The sequence below is a fragment of the Jatropha curcas genome, chromosome 9 (genome assembly GCF_041381405.1).
Source record: "Jatropha curcas cultivar XTBG-Jc1 chromosome 9, XTBG_Jcur_1.0, whole genome shotgun sequence".
Taxonomy (NCBI): domain Eukaryota; kingdom Viridiplantae; phylum Streptophyta; class Magnoliopsida; order Malpighiales; family Euphorbiaceae; genus Jatropha; species Jatropha curcas.
The window spans coordinates 23,887,190-23,907,086 of NC_143159.1; the positions used below are offsets into that span (position 1 = coordinate 23,887,190).

At 29.1% G+C, this 19,897-nt stretch overlaps 1 protein-coding gene and 1 long non-coding RNA gene across 2 annotated transcripts; both read left to right on the forward strand.

Annotated features, from left to right (window-relative positions):
* The first annotated feature begins 7,625 nt into the window (after positions 1-7,625).
* Positions 7,626-9,321, forward strand: LOC105640099 (UMP-CMP kinase 3). Its single transcript, XM_012224323.4, has 7 exons — positions 7,626-7,873; positions 7,941-7,986; positions 8,093-8,210; positions 8,298-8,454; positions 8,539-8,619; positions 8,727-8,834; positions 8,921-9,321. Exons 1-7 carry the CDS (start codon positions 7,832-7,834, stop codon positions 9,119-9,121), a joined length of 753 nt encoding a protein of 250 aa, XP_012079713.1. The 5' UTR covers positions 7,626-7,831; the 3' UTR covers positions 9,122-9,321.
* A 2,589-nt stretch (positions 9,322-11,910) lies between these two features.
* Positions 11,911-13,455, forward strand: LOC149493855 (uncharacterized). The gene is made up of 3 exons (XR_016322629.1): positions 11,911-12,077; positions 12,247-12,320; positions 13,189-13,455. It is a non-coding gene; the product is annotated as an uncharacterized LOC149493855 (long non-coding RNA).
* The last annotated feature ends 6,442 nt before the right edge of the window (positions 13,456-19,897 follow it).

The following is a 19,897-nucleotide window of genomic DNA, read 5'->3' on the forward strand; positions in this document are numbered from 1 at the left end:
TAAATTGAAGTATTCAATAAATCTATACTATATATAAATGTGGAAATAAAGAATGAATAATGGGATTTCTGATAACACCCTTAATGGAATTTAGAATCTGCTAAAATAACCTTCATCATTGCCAATTAGAAAACTATATTTTATTAATTGATTGGATATAATTTATTAAAATTTTTTTTAAATGAATACATATAAATAATTAAGGATTCCAAATTTTAAGTTTTATTATTTTTAAATTTATTTTCAATAAATATATATGCCAATAAGACGTTTAACACTATTTATATTTTATTTTTTAAATATCAAATTCTATTTTAATTATACTTTTAAATTTTTACTTCATAAATAAACAAAAAAAGAAGTATATTTTTAAAAAAATTTATATGATTTGATTGGATTTATTTTTCTAAAAATAAAATTTCAAATAGAATATGCATAATATTTTGTTTAGGAGAGAGAAAAAAAGGAAAAAAGAAAAAAACGTATATTATTTTTATTAATATTTTTTTTATGTTTTTACGATTTGATTGAATATATTTTTTAAAAAATAAAATATAAATAATAACTTTTTAAAAATTTTAAATTTTTACTTTTAAAAATTTATTTTAAATAAAATGAATATAGGTGTATGTGGAATTAACGAATAATTTAAAATATTAATTTTAAAATTGTATATAATATTTTATTGATATATTTATTATATATTTATATACATTAAAACTTGCTCTCTTATTTGAGTTTTGAAAATATTTTTATTCTTTATAATAATTTTTTATTTTTATTTTATTTTATTTTTTAAATAAATAATTTGTAACTATTATCATTTTTAAGTATTTTAAAATTTTAAGTTTTATCTTTTTAAATTTTTTTAATAAAAATATGTGATAGAGATACATTTGGAAATTCTATATTTTATTTTTTAAATATATTATTCTATCATAATTATAATTCAAAATATTTTATTACGGAGAAATAAAAAAAGAAAAAAATATATTCTTTTTATTAATATTTTTTATATTTGTATAATTTTATTGTATATATTTTTTTAAAATAAAATTTCGAATATAACATATAAATTATCTTATTTACAAGAGAGAGAAAAAAAAGAAAACAGAAAATTATTTTTCTTAATTTTTTTCTTCATATTTGTATGATTTGGTTGGGTATATTTTTTTAAAAAAAATAAATTTGCAAATAGAATACACATAATTATTTTTATTTAATTTTTATTTTTTAAAATTTATTTTAAATAAAATGAACATATGTGTGGGTGATTAGTGAGTAGTTTAAAATTTTAATTTTAAAAAATATATATAATATTTCGTTTATATATTTATATATATTAAAATTTTTTTATTAGGTTAGATATGAAAAGAGTTTCATTTTTAATAATAATTTTTTAATTTTTAAAATTTTTTTCAGTACTGAATAATTTATAACTATTATTATCTTATTAATAAAATATTCACATCTCCCTTCCAATAAACAGATCATCTATTGATGATTAAATATTTTTAATTTTTCTAATATTTTTTTCTTGTATTCTAAATCTGTTTGACTTGAAAGAAAATAGTATTTAGAAAACTGAAAAAAAAGGTTATAATCATATATTTATGTTTTGGGTCACTTTTTGAGTTTCAAGAATTTATACGTATGTTCATATATTCTTTTCACTAATACACCGGGTAATTAATGCTACTACTGTAGTCAAAACGATTACCATTATCAATTTAATTTGAGACTATTTCATTATATAAAAAATGAAATCAAGTACATAAGGTCTGTCCGGCAAAATGGAATACCACTTAACCACTTGTATTTATTTTAATTTAAACAAAATCTTACGCTTTAATATTATATAGATAAAAATTTAAAAGGGTATAAGAATTTAATGTATAATGAGCATAGTTAATGTGCAACACACATCATAAAAAAAGACTAGTCAAAATAAAAATTGAAAATGCTATAAAATTTTTATAGCAATTATAGAGTTAAATTTATATATTTAACCATAATTCTTATAATTATATCTGAAAGAGAGTATCTATTGTCTTAGATCCAGATAAAAAAGCTTATCTAAAACTATAAAATAAACATTTTTTCCCCTTATCTTAACGAATCAAATGAAATCTAATCTAATCAGCTGTATTAAAACCCAAACAAATACCCTAAATCTCTTAATTATATTTACAAAAATGTTTCATCCATAAAGTCGTTATAAAGCGAAACTTACAAAACCATTGGAAGTAGTTATTTATTGGGATAATAATGATTTTGTCAATTTATTTTGTTTAGATATATAACATTAACCTTCTATTTTCGAGTGATTATCTTTTGCTTTCATTATGCTATTTTAAAATTTTTATGTTGAAAGTACAAATAATTACAAAAAATACAAGAACAATATAGTTAATTTAGAAAAAAAAATGGGCAACATAATAATTTTTTTTTAAAAAATAATTTATAAGTATTGATTGAAAAAAGTAAAAAAAAAAAAATTAAAAAGAAAGATGTAGCAGCATAACCAAGGCAAAAATAGAGATAAACATAATGTATTTTTTAAAATGAAAAGGCAAAATTGTGTATTTTATAAAATGAAGAGGCAAATTACATAAAGAAAAGTGAAACCTCATAAATTTTTTTAAAAAATTAAATCGGGTTCGATATCTTTGATTGAATTGCAACATCGAGTTAATTTCATTTCGAAAACAAAAATAAGCTGTTTTCTAGTTTCGATATTTTTTAACACCGAAATATATTATTATAATTTTCCCTTTGGAATAAATAATTACTTCTAAGGTGTTATAATTGTTATTAATAATGTAAAATGTATGATGATCATTGTATATAGTAATAAACGGGAAAAAAAATCCAAATGAAGGCATACTAACTGTTGGTTGTCTAAGTTTAGGTACGATGAAGTCATTTTCAAAGAAAAATAAAAATAAAATAAAAGCAAAAGTGCATGGCTTTAGGTTTATTTTGGATGGTTAGAATCATTTGTGTCGGCCACGACAGCAATATAGTACTACTACTAAAAATTAAAAATTAAAAATAAAAATAAATTAATGAACGAAGACTTGTTAAGTCAAGCGGACAGAAGAGAAAAAAAAATAGAAATACCTTCTCCTTTGTCTTTTTTCATACTGCCAAAAAGACTAGGAGATAAACATTAGTCTCAAGTAATTAAAAATCAAAGAAATATAAATAACTAAAATCAAACTGCTTAATTCGGTTATTTCACTCAATTTAACTATAAAGAGAAGAATAACATAAATTTAGTTGGACACTATATAAAGTTGAAATCAAATTAAAAAATTGAACAAATTTAGTTATTTAAATTGAGTGAAGACTATTAACTTATACACAACCCTAAAAAAGAATTATAAAATAATTATAATTAAGTCCAGAAAATTTTATAAATCAATAGCACAAGTTTAGTTTCATATGCACAAAATTTTATTTAAGATTTTGGGAAGCTAATATTTGTTTAGTCATAGCCTAGCAAAATTAGTATAATACATTTGAATCATGCACAAACAATATTGCAAGCAATGTAAAATTAGAATTTAATATAAATTTAGCATCCCCTACATTATACATGTATTATATTTTGCAAGTATCGCAGAGCATCAACTTGGTAAATGAGTAACCGAGCTGTCAAAAAAGGAAAAAGCTTATCGAGATTTCGTTCATAGCTCTACTCATGTATTAAGTAAATGAAATTAAGAATTTTGTAAAAAATATTATAATTTTATTCTTTTTTTTTCAAGCGTATGGTTATAAATACCTTTGTTTAAATAAAAATATTAAATTTCATTGGTTTGTTCCGTAGGTGAAAATATGAACTGAATATAGGTAAGTATGTCCGTCAAAAAATATTGTACTTCCACTAAATCTAAAATTCTTCACTTATAAGATATTGTTTTACTTTTACTTTCCAAGGAATCGTTTTCCCTCAATTTGGCGATATCCTTCTTTTATGATGTGGAGGTTAGGAACTTTTCCTCTTTCTTTCTTTTCCCCACGTTATGAACAAAAAGATTATGCTACCTTGGAGAATACTTCATTAAGGCTGAAACTATTTTTCAAAAAAAAAAAAATTGAAATGGAAGAAAAAATTATTACTACCTCCTCTCCTATTCTTGTCATATTTGAGAAAATAATTTGTTTCAAAATATTTATTATATTTCTGGTTTCAATGAATAATAAATTTTTTTTCATATTTACCCTTTGTATTTATGTTCCCAAATTCTCTCAACCACTATAATTGGACAAAATATGGGAATTAAAAAGTCTAAAATTTAATTTGGTGTTTGAATATATTAAATTAAGAATAATATTGTCAATTCACTTAACAATTTATTGTAATTTAGACCAATTTAATGGTTTGATTAAGGGACATGAAAATTTAAACGTAACAAATATTATGAAACAGAGGTAGTATTTGATATTGTCTCTTATTTCAAAAAAATTTTATGAATAATACATTCAAATTGTTAAAATTTAATTTTAGTGACATTTAATGTAATCCGCTCAAAATTGTGAAGTGTAAAAATTTTTTATCCTTTAAATAAATTATACTTCTTGAAAATTGAATTTATATTCTCACATTTTGTGAAAATTGAGATCGCGGACTAATACCTTATTGGTAATATTCTTTTTAATAATAACTCAATCAATAATGCCAAGCATACTTTTTAGTCACATTCAAAATATGCATTTGATTGAATTAGAAGTGATTGAGGATATAATAAGACTTAAAAGAGTTGATGAGAAGATTTAAATTTTATATTTCTTACTATTGAACTATAATTTTGTATGATATTAATTAATTATTTGAATTTTCAATGAATGATATATTCTTTTTTTTTTTTTTTTTGAAAATGAATGATATATTCATCTAATGGTACAAAGACGTAAAGATAAGAGAAAAAAATAAATTGATTTCATAAATTATCATTTTAAAAATAAAATATTATTCCATTTTTTTCCATCGGGTGTTAAGAAGGATTTACAATATTATTCCATTTTTTTAGAAGACATCTATTTGGTTTCTGAAAAATTAAAAAAAAAAAAATAGTGGTGATACTACTATTAGGTCAAATTTCATGGTAATGAAACTTCATTTGGAGCATACAAATAGTACCACGTGTTGGCAGTTGCAGTTGATGGCTGTGCTTCCCCCCACAAGGGAGCATGAATAATTTGCCTCGTAGTCCAAAGCAATACTGATTTGTCACCTGCCTTGCTCTTTTCAATTCTTTTTTCTTCAAAATAATAAAATTATTATTTAGTCTTTAAAATATAATGTAGTTGACAAATCAGTCCTTCTAATTTGAAAAATAAATTAAAAAAAATCTTCAATCTTTTAACTAGTTAACTAATAATTGTTTGTCAACCAAAATAATAAACGCCGTAAAGTGATTCTTTTCGTCTAAAATATTTCCTCAATAAGAATATAAAAGCATAAATCTAATTTATTTTTTTGTTTTTCATCGCTGTCATTTGTAAAGATATACGGTAGAGATTTAACTTTTGGAATAAAATTTAATTTTTTTTTTTTGAATTTGAATGCAACATAGAACTTACTAAAAATTAATTTTATATAATGATCACTATCAACTTTACACCAAATAAATAAAAAAACTTAATTTTTGATAAAAAGAATAAAATAATAATTTTTTATATTCTAACTTATAAAAATTATTTAAAAGTCCAAAATTGTAGGAAAGAAAAAGAATTACTTTAAGATACAAAAAAAAAAGGTACAGAAAAAGTTACAGAGTGTGCATCTTTTTGATTTAAAAAAATCTAGAATAATTAGAAAAATATTTTATTATATTTGATTTAAATCAAATATTTATTCTTTTTGGCAGACAATTGAGCCATTTTATTCGTCAAAATTTGGATAATAATTACATTAAAAATTAATTTTTTAATAAATTATATATCGATATTAAGTTTAACGAGGAAATCGAGCATTCTCTTAATAATAATAATTAATAAAATCAAGAACTTCTCTTAATTAATAATTCTCCAGAATAAGGACTAATTTGTAAATTAGGTTGTGCTTAAGGCACTAATAATAATTTTAAAAACAACTTCGCCATGAAGTAGAGAAGTTACTTTTAAAAAAGATGGATATGTACGGACGCTGTGCGTAGTTGGAAACCTGATTGACTGACTTAGACTTTTGATACGAAACATCTTCCAGATGGCTTCTCAATTCACAACAAGTAGTCAAACTTCTACTTTTGATGTACATAATAATTGCGATTTGGAAATTCATATTTCACTGTTTCTGTCCCATTATAAATATTTTTATCCATTTATTATTTTGAATTATAAAAAAAATTAATTAATTTTCTACAATTTTATTTTATCTTTTTAATATTTCTGCCAAAATAAATAGTAATTGTTTAGAAAATCGATTAAATAGCAGTATTTTACAACTATTTTTTAAAAAATTGAATTTGCTTAATAACTTTTTTTAATTATTATATAATATATACTACATATAAATGTAGAAACGAGAAGAAATATTGAGATTTTTTAAAATATCGTTAATGAGGTTCGAGATATTCTAAAAAATCTTTAGACAAGAACAATTAAAAATTTTAATTTAAAAAATATACATAATATTTGATTATAATTTAAAAAATTTCAATTAATAAAATTTTAAAATTTTAAAATAGATATAATATTTAATTTTAATTTAAGATTTTAAATGGCTAATTAAAAAATTTTAATTTAAAAATATATATAATATGTTATAATGATTTCAAAGATATTAATTAGAAGAGTGATAAGGAAAAGAAAAAAAAATAGTAAAAAGTACAAAATATTCGACTGTAATTTAAAAGATTTTAATGACCAGTAAAAAAATTTAACTTAAAATATATAAAAAATTTAATTACTGTTTAAAAGATTTAATTAGAAGATAGATAAGGAAAATGAGAAAATTTTAAAATTAAATTAGAAAAATATATAATATTTAATTGTAATATAAAATATTTTAAATAGCCAATTAAAAGTTTTAATTTACATATATATTAAAAACATATATTTAGCATATATTTGTATATTCAATTATAATTAAAAGATTTTTAATTAGGAGAGAGATAAAGAAAATTAAGTAATATAATAATTTGATATAATAATTTTAATTTTAAAAGATTTTAATTAGGAAAATAAAAGAATAAAGTTAAAAAATAGAAAAAATTATATAATATTTGATTGTAATTTAAAAGAATTTAAAAGTCCAATTAAAGATTTTAATTTTTTTTTATTTATTGACAAGTTTAACGGATAAAATAATACTATATTCTACACGACAGGCGTAATTTGAGAAACAAAATTTTTCATAATTAAACTTAAATAAACTCCAAAATTTAGCTTTCTGTCTTTACAATACCACCTTATGACAATTATAAGTTATTTGTTTACACAAATTATGTAGCCATTTTGAGCAACAAAATATCTTTGGTAAACAGCGAAATGGATTCATTTCATGATTACCATTTACCAATAAATTGGAAATTTAAGATTGCTTATTATGTCATTAATATTAAACCATCTTTTCATGTATCTTTAAATGTCTAGTCTTCATTGACAACTTAGTTCATAAGCTACTACTGCTTCCTCACTCTCACTTTCCCTTCATCTTCCTCTTCCTCTTCCTTCTTCGCACGTAACTTTAGAGGTTTGAGAGACCGTACAGGTTCTTATTTAAAGAACCAAGTTCCTTTCGTCTTTTCTCATTCATTCTCTTTTAAACAGTTTTCATTTGATAAAAGTAAAAGAACTATCAGCCTAGAATTTGCAATCAATGGGTTCCAGTTCCATTAATGATGCTGCGATTGCTAAGGAGGTAATCAATTCTTGTTTATTTCTAATCAAATTCTGTTTCCAATCTGATAAAAAATATCTGATTACAGGAAATTGCTGCGGTTGAGAAAAAGCCTACGGTTGTCTTTGTTTTAGGCAAGTATTTTATCCTTTTTAATTCAAGAATAATACAATTTATTATAAAATGATCATATTTTAGTTTTCTGATCACAATCGCAATTTTTGATCTCTGACGAAGCAGGAGGCCCTGGAGCAGGCAAGAGCACGCAATGTGCAAATATTTCTAAATGTATTGGTTTTACTCATTTAAGCAGTGGAGAAGTGCTTCGCAAAGCTAGTGAATGGGATCCTGATAATGGGTATGATTTTGTTTTTGCAATTTTTTTCTTAAATTTCTGTGTTAGTAATGATCTTTTAAAATGAGTAATCTTTATTTTTATTGGCAGAGAAATGATCAAGAGCATGCTAAAGGATGGACAATCTGTTCCTCCGGACATTACCTTGAGAGTATTGCAGAAAGCCATGAAACAAAGTGGCAATGACAAGTTTTTGCTTGATGGGTTTCCTCGTGATGAGGAAATCCGTGCTGCTTTTGAAGATGCTGTATGTATTAATACTATAATTATTTTCTTGCTTTCAATTATGTTGTTTTTGCTTTAACTTCCGTCTTATATTCTTTGCTGGTAGATTAACATCGAACCAGAACTGGTTATTTTCTTTGATTGTTCTGCTGAAGAAAGGGAGAGAAGGATTTTGAGCAGGAACCAGGTTTGGTGAAATTTTGATTTAATTTATATATATTAATGTATATTATTTTGAATTTATCTTTTCTAATATTGGTGTTTGACTATTTTGTGGTTTGGGTAAATTTGAAGGGAAGAGTAGATGACAATAAGGAGTCAGTGAGGAAGAGGTTTACATATTTTGAAAAGTATACTCTTCCAGTTGTTGAGTACTATCGTTCAAGGGGGAAAGTATATGTGGTAAAACATTCTTCATCAGATGTGTTTTGTTTTATTTATTCCTTTTAAATTTGATTTTATTAAAGTTATTGCTAATATATTCTTAGATTGATGCTTCCAAGCCGAAGGATGAGGTTTTTGAGACATTGAAAACTTATTTAACTCCCTTAGCACCAAGAATCGAGACTGAAGTTGTATCAGAGGCCAAACTGAAGCAGAAGGTGAAGTGCTGGGTGTGGTTGCAGCTGAGGCTGCAAGTGAAGTTGAAGAAGGTGAAGTGGTGGGCGTGGTTGCAGCAGAGACTGTAAGTGAAGTTGAAGTCGAAGTGAAGGCTGTTGGTGAAGGTGAAGGTTTGGAGAAAGACATTTCAAAGTTGGGATTGTAATTATGTAGTGATGTTTTTATTATAAAAAACAAGTTATGGTATTTGTAATTATGATGTAATTTGGAAAGTGGGTATCTATTTGTAGTTTGCTTTATGAATATTTAATGCGTGTTTAACTTAAAATGATTTCTATTTTTGTTTACTTGATGAATTTACAATTGTAGTCTTATACTGAAATTTTATTTTTTGAAATTTTGGATAAATGGTTGCTTGCACCATAATTTGTAAGAAAAAATAATTTGAAATGATCTGGTTTATCAATTCCTGGAAAAATGAATCCAAGCTTAAATTTATAGAATTGGCAAGTTTGAAATAGAGAAGCTGAGTGTTTGTATCATAGAGAGAATCTTATACAAAATTTTAATTTTCTTGAAAATTAATTTATAGTAGCCATTTAAATCTTAATTAGTGGGTTCTTTTAGTCTTGAAGTCACTTTAATTTTTAGCGTTCAATTGAACCTAATTGAATTCAATCGAATAAGCCCTATTTGAAAATTTGAGTTTTAAAAATACAAGAAATGAATTTTTTGACCAAAAATGGAACCGAATCGAAAAAAACGTACGCTACAAGTGACGAATGAAACTTTACAGGCTCAAATTAGTCAAAGTTTAAGGGCCTAAGTATGCATTTTATCTTGGAATAGGTTGGGCTTAGGATTTTGTTCTGTTATGATGGAGGACCTAGTTAAGTTCAATTCATATTTATTTGATTTGGAAAAATAGATTAAAAACTTCGGTAGCTAAGCGACAAAGAGTAATTGCGAGGTTAATCACCATGGCTTAGGTTATGGGTACGATTCTCCATGGACCGTTAAACGGACACGGGCCTGGCTACTTTGTGCAAGTATAAAAAAAAAAAAAAAGATTAAAATTATAATTTGTTTATTTGGGTTCATCAAATTAGGAGGTGAGAAGCAATACAAAATTAGGGGTCATAAACAGTGTCAAAAAAAGTTCAGTAGACATACATTCGCTGTAGCTTTTGGAGGCAAAGGGGCAGGCTAGAGAAAATTTGCGTTGTAGACGATCGAACCCATGACCTAAACCATAATGATTAACAAACCATAATGATTAACTCTACAAACGCTCTTTGCCACTAAAATAACTCCATTCAAATTTTTAACCTATTCATTTAATATTGGATGATGATGTTGATTTACATTTTTTGGTCAATGTTAAATATGTTAAATGGTCTAATACATACATTTGCCCTTGTATGTATTAGAAACCCTACCGCACCTCCAACTTTGCGGGGATCAATTATGCACCTTAAGTCCATTTCTTTGCATCTTTCTTATACCTCTCCACACTGGTAGACCAAAGTGTGGATACAATTGCTGAAAGGAGTGTTAATTGAACTTACAAGACTAACGTGGAAAAACCTTGTCCAGCTTGGCTCTTAGTACGTGGAAAGCTTCCTTTTAGTTCACAATTACTTTCCCTCTTCTCTTCTACCAAAACTAGAGTTTTACTTGTAAAAAAATAACTTGCGATCTTTCTCTCCCCCTGTGTCAATGACTTGAGTGCAAGAAAAATTATTTTGGTTTTCTTCTTAATGAATTTTGGAAGGGAGATATTTTCATTTTCAAATTTGCCATCTTCATATCTTCCATAGCTTTCATTTTACGGATTTCGGTTCTTGAAGATGTTCTTGGAGAGTAAACTCTTTGATGCACTGTTTTTTTCTTTTCCTTTATAATTCTCTACTTGTATATAAAAATTTCCTGTGTTCTTCATCTCTTGACTTGAACTCTCTAATTTTTTTTTTCTTTTCTTTCAATTGCCGCTTAAAGCTAAAATTTTTTGCATAAAATCCAATTTTCATTCTTAACAGTAAAAACACAAACTTTTCAATTTTCCTTCGATAAGGAAAAACCCATCAATAAGGATCTCTTTTTCTGAAGCAATCATTAAAATAAAAATCTACAATAAAGCTACAGAAAAAACCCTATTCAAGAATCTAAAATCCGAAATTAAACAGTGCCTTTGTAGCAATTTTTCTCACGCCACCGTGCCTTCTCTCCAGGATGTGCGCATGGACATTCAGTCAAATCATGTGACCTCCCACATGCGCACTGCCTCAACTTGAACTCATACATGCGGAAATGATTGCACGAGAAACCATCCACAGCAAGTCTAGGTCATCGCTCAACGAATTAGGCTCATTTGATGGAAGGTAACGGTGGAGTTGAGACCTGAGATCGGTGGTGGTGTTGGTTGTGGAAAATAATGCCTAAGTTGTCCTTTCTTTCTTTTACTCAGCATTTTTTTTTTTAAATTGCTGATTTGGAAATTAAAATGGTTCCACTTTGACTTACTTATCCTGCTCGGCAGGTTTGTAATTCACGAGCTTATACTAGATTGAAAAAATGCTTAATTGATGCAAAAAAATTAACTTGAGGTGCACAAATGATCCCCCGGCAAAGTTAAATGGTCCCGGCAAAGTTAAAGGTACCGTATGATTTTTTTTTTTTAAATACAAGGGCAAATGTATGTATTCGTCCTATGTTAAATAGGTTGTATTTGTATGAACTCTAATCTCACCATGGTGTCATCAGACACAATGCAACCGTGGATCCATTTTGACACTCTTTATTTATTTCAAATTAAATTTTCAAGTATAGAGTTAGGCAACAAGAAGGAATAAGAAACTCATCAACAATCATGACAATAATTAGCTAATTAATTTTGTAAATAAGTTTCTTAATTCAACAAAAATAGGACCCATACAAAGCAGTGACAAGAACTGTTGCTATATAATAAAAAAAAAAAATTAATAATAAAAAATATGAAGTGGACAAAGCAATTCCAAAGGATACACTACTTCCTCTCCCCCATCTTTTTCCCACTCGCTTTCTTTCTCTTCAGCTATCAGACAGGTATGGTTGCTCTCTCTTCATCTCCATCAATGGCCTTGACTTTTTCTCTCTCTTTCTTCTGTTGATTTCATGTTCTTCATATGCGTGATGTCTTTAGATCTTCATATTCATAAATTATTTTTATTTTTCTTAATCTTTGTATTCTTGATTTTGACTATGAATTTAAAAGAGAGTTAGCTGGAGAAGCTATTTTTGAGTAGACTTGCATCTGAAGATCTATATATATGCATGGATGAATGCAAGGTAATTTTTTATAAAATATTCACAAGTAATTTTTTTTTTAAATGGGTTGATCAATATGTAGAAATTGAGAAGCTTGTTAATCAAAAGGATTGTGCATTTGATTTGTAGGAGACAAATGAAATTGCACTTGAGAAAAATCCTACATTTGTTTTTGTTTTAGGTTAGCATTTTTTTTGGAATAAGGCTCAGTTTGCCTCGTGAACTTAGGCACAATTTAAGGTCTCAAAAATTAGCTTCTTATATAAATTACTCTTTAAACTTATATCAAAACTAGAAATAGCCCAATTTTTGTCCCAAAAAATAAATTATTTAATATAAATCAAATATGATTAAAAAATAATTATATATTTTTTCCTATTATATGAATATTACATGAATTTTCACTAATTTTGTGTGAATATCAACTCCAAATTTTCCTTACTATGATTTTTTTTTTTTTTCCATCGAGTGTTACCAAGGATTTACAGTATTATTCCATTTTTTTAGAAGACATTTATTTGGTTTCTGAAAAATTAAAAAATTAAAAAAATAATCAATAGTAGTAATACTACTATTAGGTCAAATTTGATGATAATGAAACTTCATTTGGAGCATACAAATAGTAGCAAGTGTTGGCAGTTGCAGTTGATGGATAATAAATAGTAGTATTATTCCATTTTTTTAGAAGACATATTGATGGATTGACATAATAGTTAAATGGAATAAAAATATCGAGACAAAGTAGTATATTTAAAAAAAATATAGGGACAACGTAGTTAATTTTGGTATAATATAGAGATACATTTATAATTTTCTCTTTTCAAAATTGTATTAAATAGGACAAGCACAGTTTACCAAAAGCAGGCACTTACATTTATTTCACACATAGATTGATTCTGCGAAGCCGAAAGAAGAGGTTTTTGAGACACTTAGAAGCTTGTTAATCTCTTCAACAATAATAGGAGAGGTTGAAGCTTGAAGTAGAAGCACTTCCCAATGTTGAAGCTAACTGAGGCAGATTCAGAAGCAATTTCTATTGTTATAGAACAAGCTAATGAAGTTTTGTCTGGATTTGTTGAAGCAAAAACATGAGCTTATAGATATATGTAGCTAATTTTTTGCAACCCAATCCAATTTCTAATTTTAATTACAAATACTTGACATTGAAAAGAGCATTTAAAAAATGAAAAGGATCTAGTACAATACACTTTGCTTTTTTAAGGATTTATGGAAAAAGAATGATTCACAAAGAGCTCCACCAAATTCAACAAGGAAAGAGAGAGAGAGAGAGAGAGAGACCCTTCCTTCGTATCTCACTCCTTTTAGAAAGCATGTAAAATATTTGCTAACCAACTTATTTACTCTACAAACATCATATTATTCATCATTCAGAAAATAAGAACAGAATTAGGAATTGAAATGGCTTAGACAGAAACAAGAAAAAACGGATTTTTGCCTCTGGAAAGAGAAATATTGGACCACACCTGAATATTGTGCCTTTTTTTCTTGGGACTAACATAATAGGGATGAAAGAAAGGGGCAAATGACATATGTAAGCACAACTACAACTATCTCAAAACAGAGTTTCCAATCTAAGGAACTTTAATTTCTTTGATTAGATACACCATTGTTACTCAAATGCAAACAATTCAAAAATTTTCCAAATCCTTTCTTTTTGAGTGCACTTGACATACAGTATCATACAAACAATAAAAACAACTAAAAATAGATATAACATAACAGACCCCCCAATTAACTTCTGGTGGCAAAGGAAACCCACTAGAACCAAATAAAAAAATTTTAAATTGTAGACTTACATGCTCAAAACATCATTTTCCTTAGCTTTTCACATTTTTCTATCGACCAAAGAGAGAAACATAAACAATTTATGGGGAAACGAACAGAACTTACTCAAACAAGTAAGAAATAAACAAGAACATCAATGATGCCATCAAAAAGAAAGAAAGACAACCAAGAGAAACAAAATTCAAGTGAACACCGTGTCTTATTTTATAACTATGGATTTCCCTACCTTGTTTATGACTTGCTCATTCAGTAATTGATCAAAAGAAACTAGCAAGGTAATAGAGTCTGGTTTAACACCAGCAGATTGATGGGAGCGGGTATAAAGCGGAAACAATCCTCTTCGAAACCATATGAGGCAAACTAAAAATATTATCGAACAAATCAATAAACTGACCTCTTGAAGCGCAGAATCGCTCACCGGTCTTCTTTCCAGAGATCTTGGAGTCACCCACGATCTTCTGCAGTAATCCCTAACTATCTCTCTTTTGGAACTCTCTGAGTGGCAGAGAATAGAATAATGTGCGTCTCACTATTCTTAGGGTTTTCAAATCTTATATTAAAAAAAACTCTCTTCGATAGGAAGATATTTTTTTTAATATAAAATAAATTAAATAAAAAATTATTTAATTAAAATAATTATCAATTATTTTAAAACTAAATAATTTATCTATTATTTAATACACCCTTAACTTTCCAAATAATTAGGGCACTACAGGGACCGCAAGAATAAAATAAATCAGGCTACTAATTATAATAAGAACCTATGTAGACCAACATATTCTTATTATAATTAATCATGAATTATTCCACTAAAAACTCATAACTGAACTCCTTATTTATTTTACAATTCCACAACATAATAAAATAATGTTCCCCACGTTAAGATTACAGATGCTGTCATTTAAATAACTTACTGACAATTTATTTAAATCACAATATAACTTTAAGATTGTCGCTCAACTTATTTCATGTGTCGGATTCAATATCCACTTGCAGGGTTTACACTATGAAACCTTATAAGCTTACTTAAAGTGCATCATCAATCTCTAAACCGAGAAATGGATTCTATCATTAATTAATATTTCACAAACACAAAATATCTTTGCCCAATTCACCGAGAATATTATTCCAATAATGAAACTCACCCTTTAATGAATCAAAGCACAAGACAATCAATGTTTGCTCATATTAAAATAAATCAAGATTAAGAACAATAAACATTATTTATAATGTCCTAGAGAATATGTTTAACAGTCAGTACTAAACATCCATTCTCTACTTGTTCCAATTAAATACATACAAAATGTACTAATCACAATTATTGTTCATATGCTAATAACATTTATTTAATGCAAATTTCCAATTAAATACAAAGAAATAATTGTCAATAGAAAATCATTCATAGCTATACTATTACATATGCATGGTTAATAGTATATCTCTATCAATCTCCCACTTAGACTCATAACCATGCATCTATAACTTTAACTCCCATTCCTTCTACATGACTGTCAAAAGTCTTTGCTGGTAAGCTTTTTGTAAAAGGATCTGCCAGTTTGTTTTCCTATGCAATCTTTGTCACTACCACATCTCCCCTTTGAACTATGTCTCGTATCAAATGATACTTCCTCTCAATGTGTTTTGCCCTTTTATGGCTCCGTGGCTCCTTCGAGTTTGCAACTGCCCCACTATTATCACAATAAAGTGTAATAGGCAATTGCACTGAAGAAACTACGCCTAGATCCATAAGGAAGTTCCTAAGCCATACAGCTTCCTTTGCAGCTTCAGAAGCTGCCACATATTCAGCTTCCATGGTGGAGTCAGCAACACAAGTTTGCTTAATACTCCTCCAACTTATGGCTCCACCTCCCAAGACAAAAACATTACCAGAGGTTGACTTCCGAGAGTCCTTATCAGTCTGAAAATCCGAATCTGTATACCCAATGGGTATAAGATCGTCAGATTGATAAACTAACATATAATCCCTAGTCCTTTTCAAGTACTTGATTATATGCTTGACTGCAGTCCAGTGTTCTCGCCCAGGATTAGATTGAAATCTGCTAACCATGCCAACAGCAAAACAGATATCAGGTCTGGTACACAACATTGCATACATAAGGCTTCCAACTGCAGAAGCATATGGAACTGCCTTCATGTTCTCTATCTCCTCAGGTGTCTTAGGACATTGGTCCTTAGATAGAGTGATTCCATGTCCGAAGGGAAGAAAACCCTTCTTGGAATCCTGCATGCTGAAACGAGCAAGAATGGTATCAATATAAAGTGCTTGAGATAAGCCAATCATCCTTTTCTTGCGATCTCGCATAAGCTTAATCCCAAGAATATGAGCAGCCTCTCCCAAATCCTTCATATCAAAATGTTGGGATAGCCAATCTTTGACAGAATTCAACATACCTACACAATTCCCTATAAGCAGAATATCATCCACATATAGTACCAGAAAAACAACCTTACTACCATTCCATTTCATATACACACAAGACTCATCATGACACTGATCAAAGCCAAAACTTTTAATCGCCTGGTCAAAACAAGTATTCCATGACCTAGATGCTTGTTTAAGCCCATAAATGGACCTATTCAATTTGCAAAGCAAATTTTCTTGTCCATTGTTTATGAAACCTTCTGGTTGCTTCATATAGATGCATTCATCAAGACTTCCATTTAGGAAAGCTGTCTTGACATCCATTTGCCAAATCTCATAATCATAATGAGCTGCAATGGATAGAAGAGTTCTAATAGACTTTAGCATGGCTACCGGCGAAAAAGTTTCCTCATAATCGATCCCTTCTTTCTGAGTAAACCCTTTCGCAACAAGCCTTGCCTTATAAGTTTGCACTTTACCGTCTATACCCCTCTTTTTCTTATAGATCCACTTGCATCCGATGGGTTTAACCCCTTCAGGTGGTTCTACAAGTTCCCAGACTTGATTAGAGTACATGGACTCCATCTCAAATTTCATAGCTACAAGCCACTTATCAGCATCTTTATCTTGTAGTGCTTCATCGTAACAAACAGGTTCAATATTCACTTCTTCAGGGATTCTATCAAAAGCTTCTCCCAAAAGTGTATATCGAACCGGTGGTCGTCTAATTCTCTCACTACGACGAAGTACTACAGGTTCTGCAATCACACCTTCATCTTGCTGTGGCTGTAAAGCCGGCAAATCCATGACTGGTGGGACTACATTTGGATCATGTTCTGGAACTTCAACATGTCTGTCATCACCAGGAGGCAATGAAATGTTAGAAGCCCCAACATTGTGCTCCTGTATATTTGGATCAACAGCTGCCACTTCAGTTTCTACATAACTCCCACTACTTTCAGGTGGTAGTGAAATGTTAGGTACTGAATATTCAGGCTGATGTTGATTTACTGGTCGACTAACATTTCTTCCACTACGACTAGGCAATGGAATGTCAGCTCCAACCATTGATGGTTTAGGTTGTTGTTCTAATGGAAAGGTTCTAGTTGATATATTTTCTCCTCTCAATTCATACAAGGCTAATTGACTTTTGGGAATATGGTTTTTAATATAGTCTTCCTCAAGATAATGTGCATTGGTGCTAACAATGACCGTTTTATCTTGAGAACTATAAAATAAACCACCTTTCGTTCCTCTAGGATATCCAATAAAGAAGCATAAGTCTGTTTTTGATTCCAACTTATCTGCTTTCCCTTTCAGCACATGGGCTGGACAACCCCACATCCGAACATGTCTCAGACTTGGCTTTCGCCCAGTCCACAGTTCTGTAGGAGTTTTAGGTACTGACTTAGATGGAACCAAATTCAGAATATATGCTGCTGTTTCTATGGCATACCCCCAAAACGAAATGGGCAAATCTGAATAACTCATCATTGATCTAACCATTTCCATAAGCGTCTTATTTCTTCTTTCTGCTACACCATTCTGTTGTGGCATTCCAGGTGCAGACAACTGTGAAGTAATTCCTTGTTCTGATAAATAAGTAATGAATTCCCTAGAGAGGTATTCGCCACCACGGTCAGACCGTAACGACTTGATATATTTTCCATGTCGTTTCTCCGTTTCTGCCTTGAACTCTTTGAATTTCTCAAAGCATTCAGACTTACGGCGCAACAGGTAAATGTATCCATATCTTGAGTAATCATCTGTGAAAGTCACAAAATACTCAAAACCACCCCTAGCTTGGACACTCATTGGACCACACAAATCAGAATGAATTAATTCAAGTGCATCATTAGTTCTATTACCCTTTATAGGAAAAGGCCTCTTAGTCATTTTACCTTCTAAACAAGATTCACAGGTTGGTAGTGCCTCCACTTTCAATGAACTCAATGGTCCATCCTTGACCAACCTAGAAATCCTATCTAAATTAATATGACCAAGCCTTAAATGCCACAAATAGGTATGACTAAATTTAATAGGACATTTTCTTTTCAATGGAACAATGACATCAAAGTTATTAACTTCAGAATTAGGAATTTGCAGTTCAGGTGAAACTTTGAGAATAAAAAGATCATCGATCATTGAGCCAGAACATATCATTTGTTTTCTAAATTTAATAACGACAGAATCATCATAAAATTCATTAAAACAAACCGAATATCCATTCTTGCTCAAACTAGAAACTGAAATTAAATTCCTTCTAATTGAAGGTACATATAAAACATCCTTCAAAAATAATGTTCTATTATTCTCAAAATTCAAAGAAACATTTCCTATAGCTAGAACTGCAACTTCTGTGCCATCTCCCAGAAAAATGCTTACATCTCCTTTATTTAGCTGATGAGTTACCTGAAACTCCTGCAATGAATTGCAGACATGATTAGTGGCTCCAGAATCTACACACCATTGGAGTGTAGTCAACACCGCTAAACAAGTTTCAACTATCAGCATATAAAACAGAGACATACCTTTCTTCTTCTTGGCTAACCATGTTGGACATTGTGACTTCCAGTGCCCAGGTTGCTTGCAGTGAAAACACTTACCCTTAGGCTTTTTCACAGCAACACTTGCACTAGTAAATGCAGCACTTGTTTTAGGCTTAGCCTTGTGAGCATTTTTCTTCTTCTTACCCTTGTTCTGGGCAGAAGAAGAACCTCGCTCAACATTAAGCACAACAGGTGCAGCTCCTTGCTTAATGATAGTCTCAGCAGCCACCAGCTCATTCAGCAACTTAGACAGAGTGAAATCCATCTTATTCATGTTATAGTTCAAACGAAACTGCTGAAAACTGGCTGGCAAAGTGTTCAAGATCATTTTTATCTGTGTAGCATTGTCAACCTCAGCACCAAGAACCTCCATGTCATTCAGAAGACTCATCATCTTCAAGACATGAGTTCTAACTGGAGTTCCCTCCTCCATTTTGGAAGTAAGAATCTCCCTCAGTGCATTTTGCCTTGCTGCACTAGTTTGATCTCCAAACATCTCCTTGAGATTTTCGAGCATGTCAAAAACTATGTCCATCTTCTGATGCTGATGTTGCAAAACATTTGACACAGAAGCCAAAATGTAACATCGCGCCATCTCATCAGCTTTAACCCATTTCTGGTAAGCTCTGGTGACCTCCTCAGAGGCACCCTCACCGGGTTTTTCAGGACAAACTTCAGTAAGCACAAACTTATACTCCTCAGCAGTAAGCAAAATGTCCAAATTCCTCTTCCAGTCAACATAGTTTGGACCCTCAAGTTTGTTTTGGGTTAAGATGTTTGCAAGGGGACTGAATGATGCCATTTCTATATCATGCATTAAACAAAAATAGCATATCAATAATAAACATTGAATAAATCAA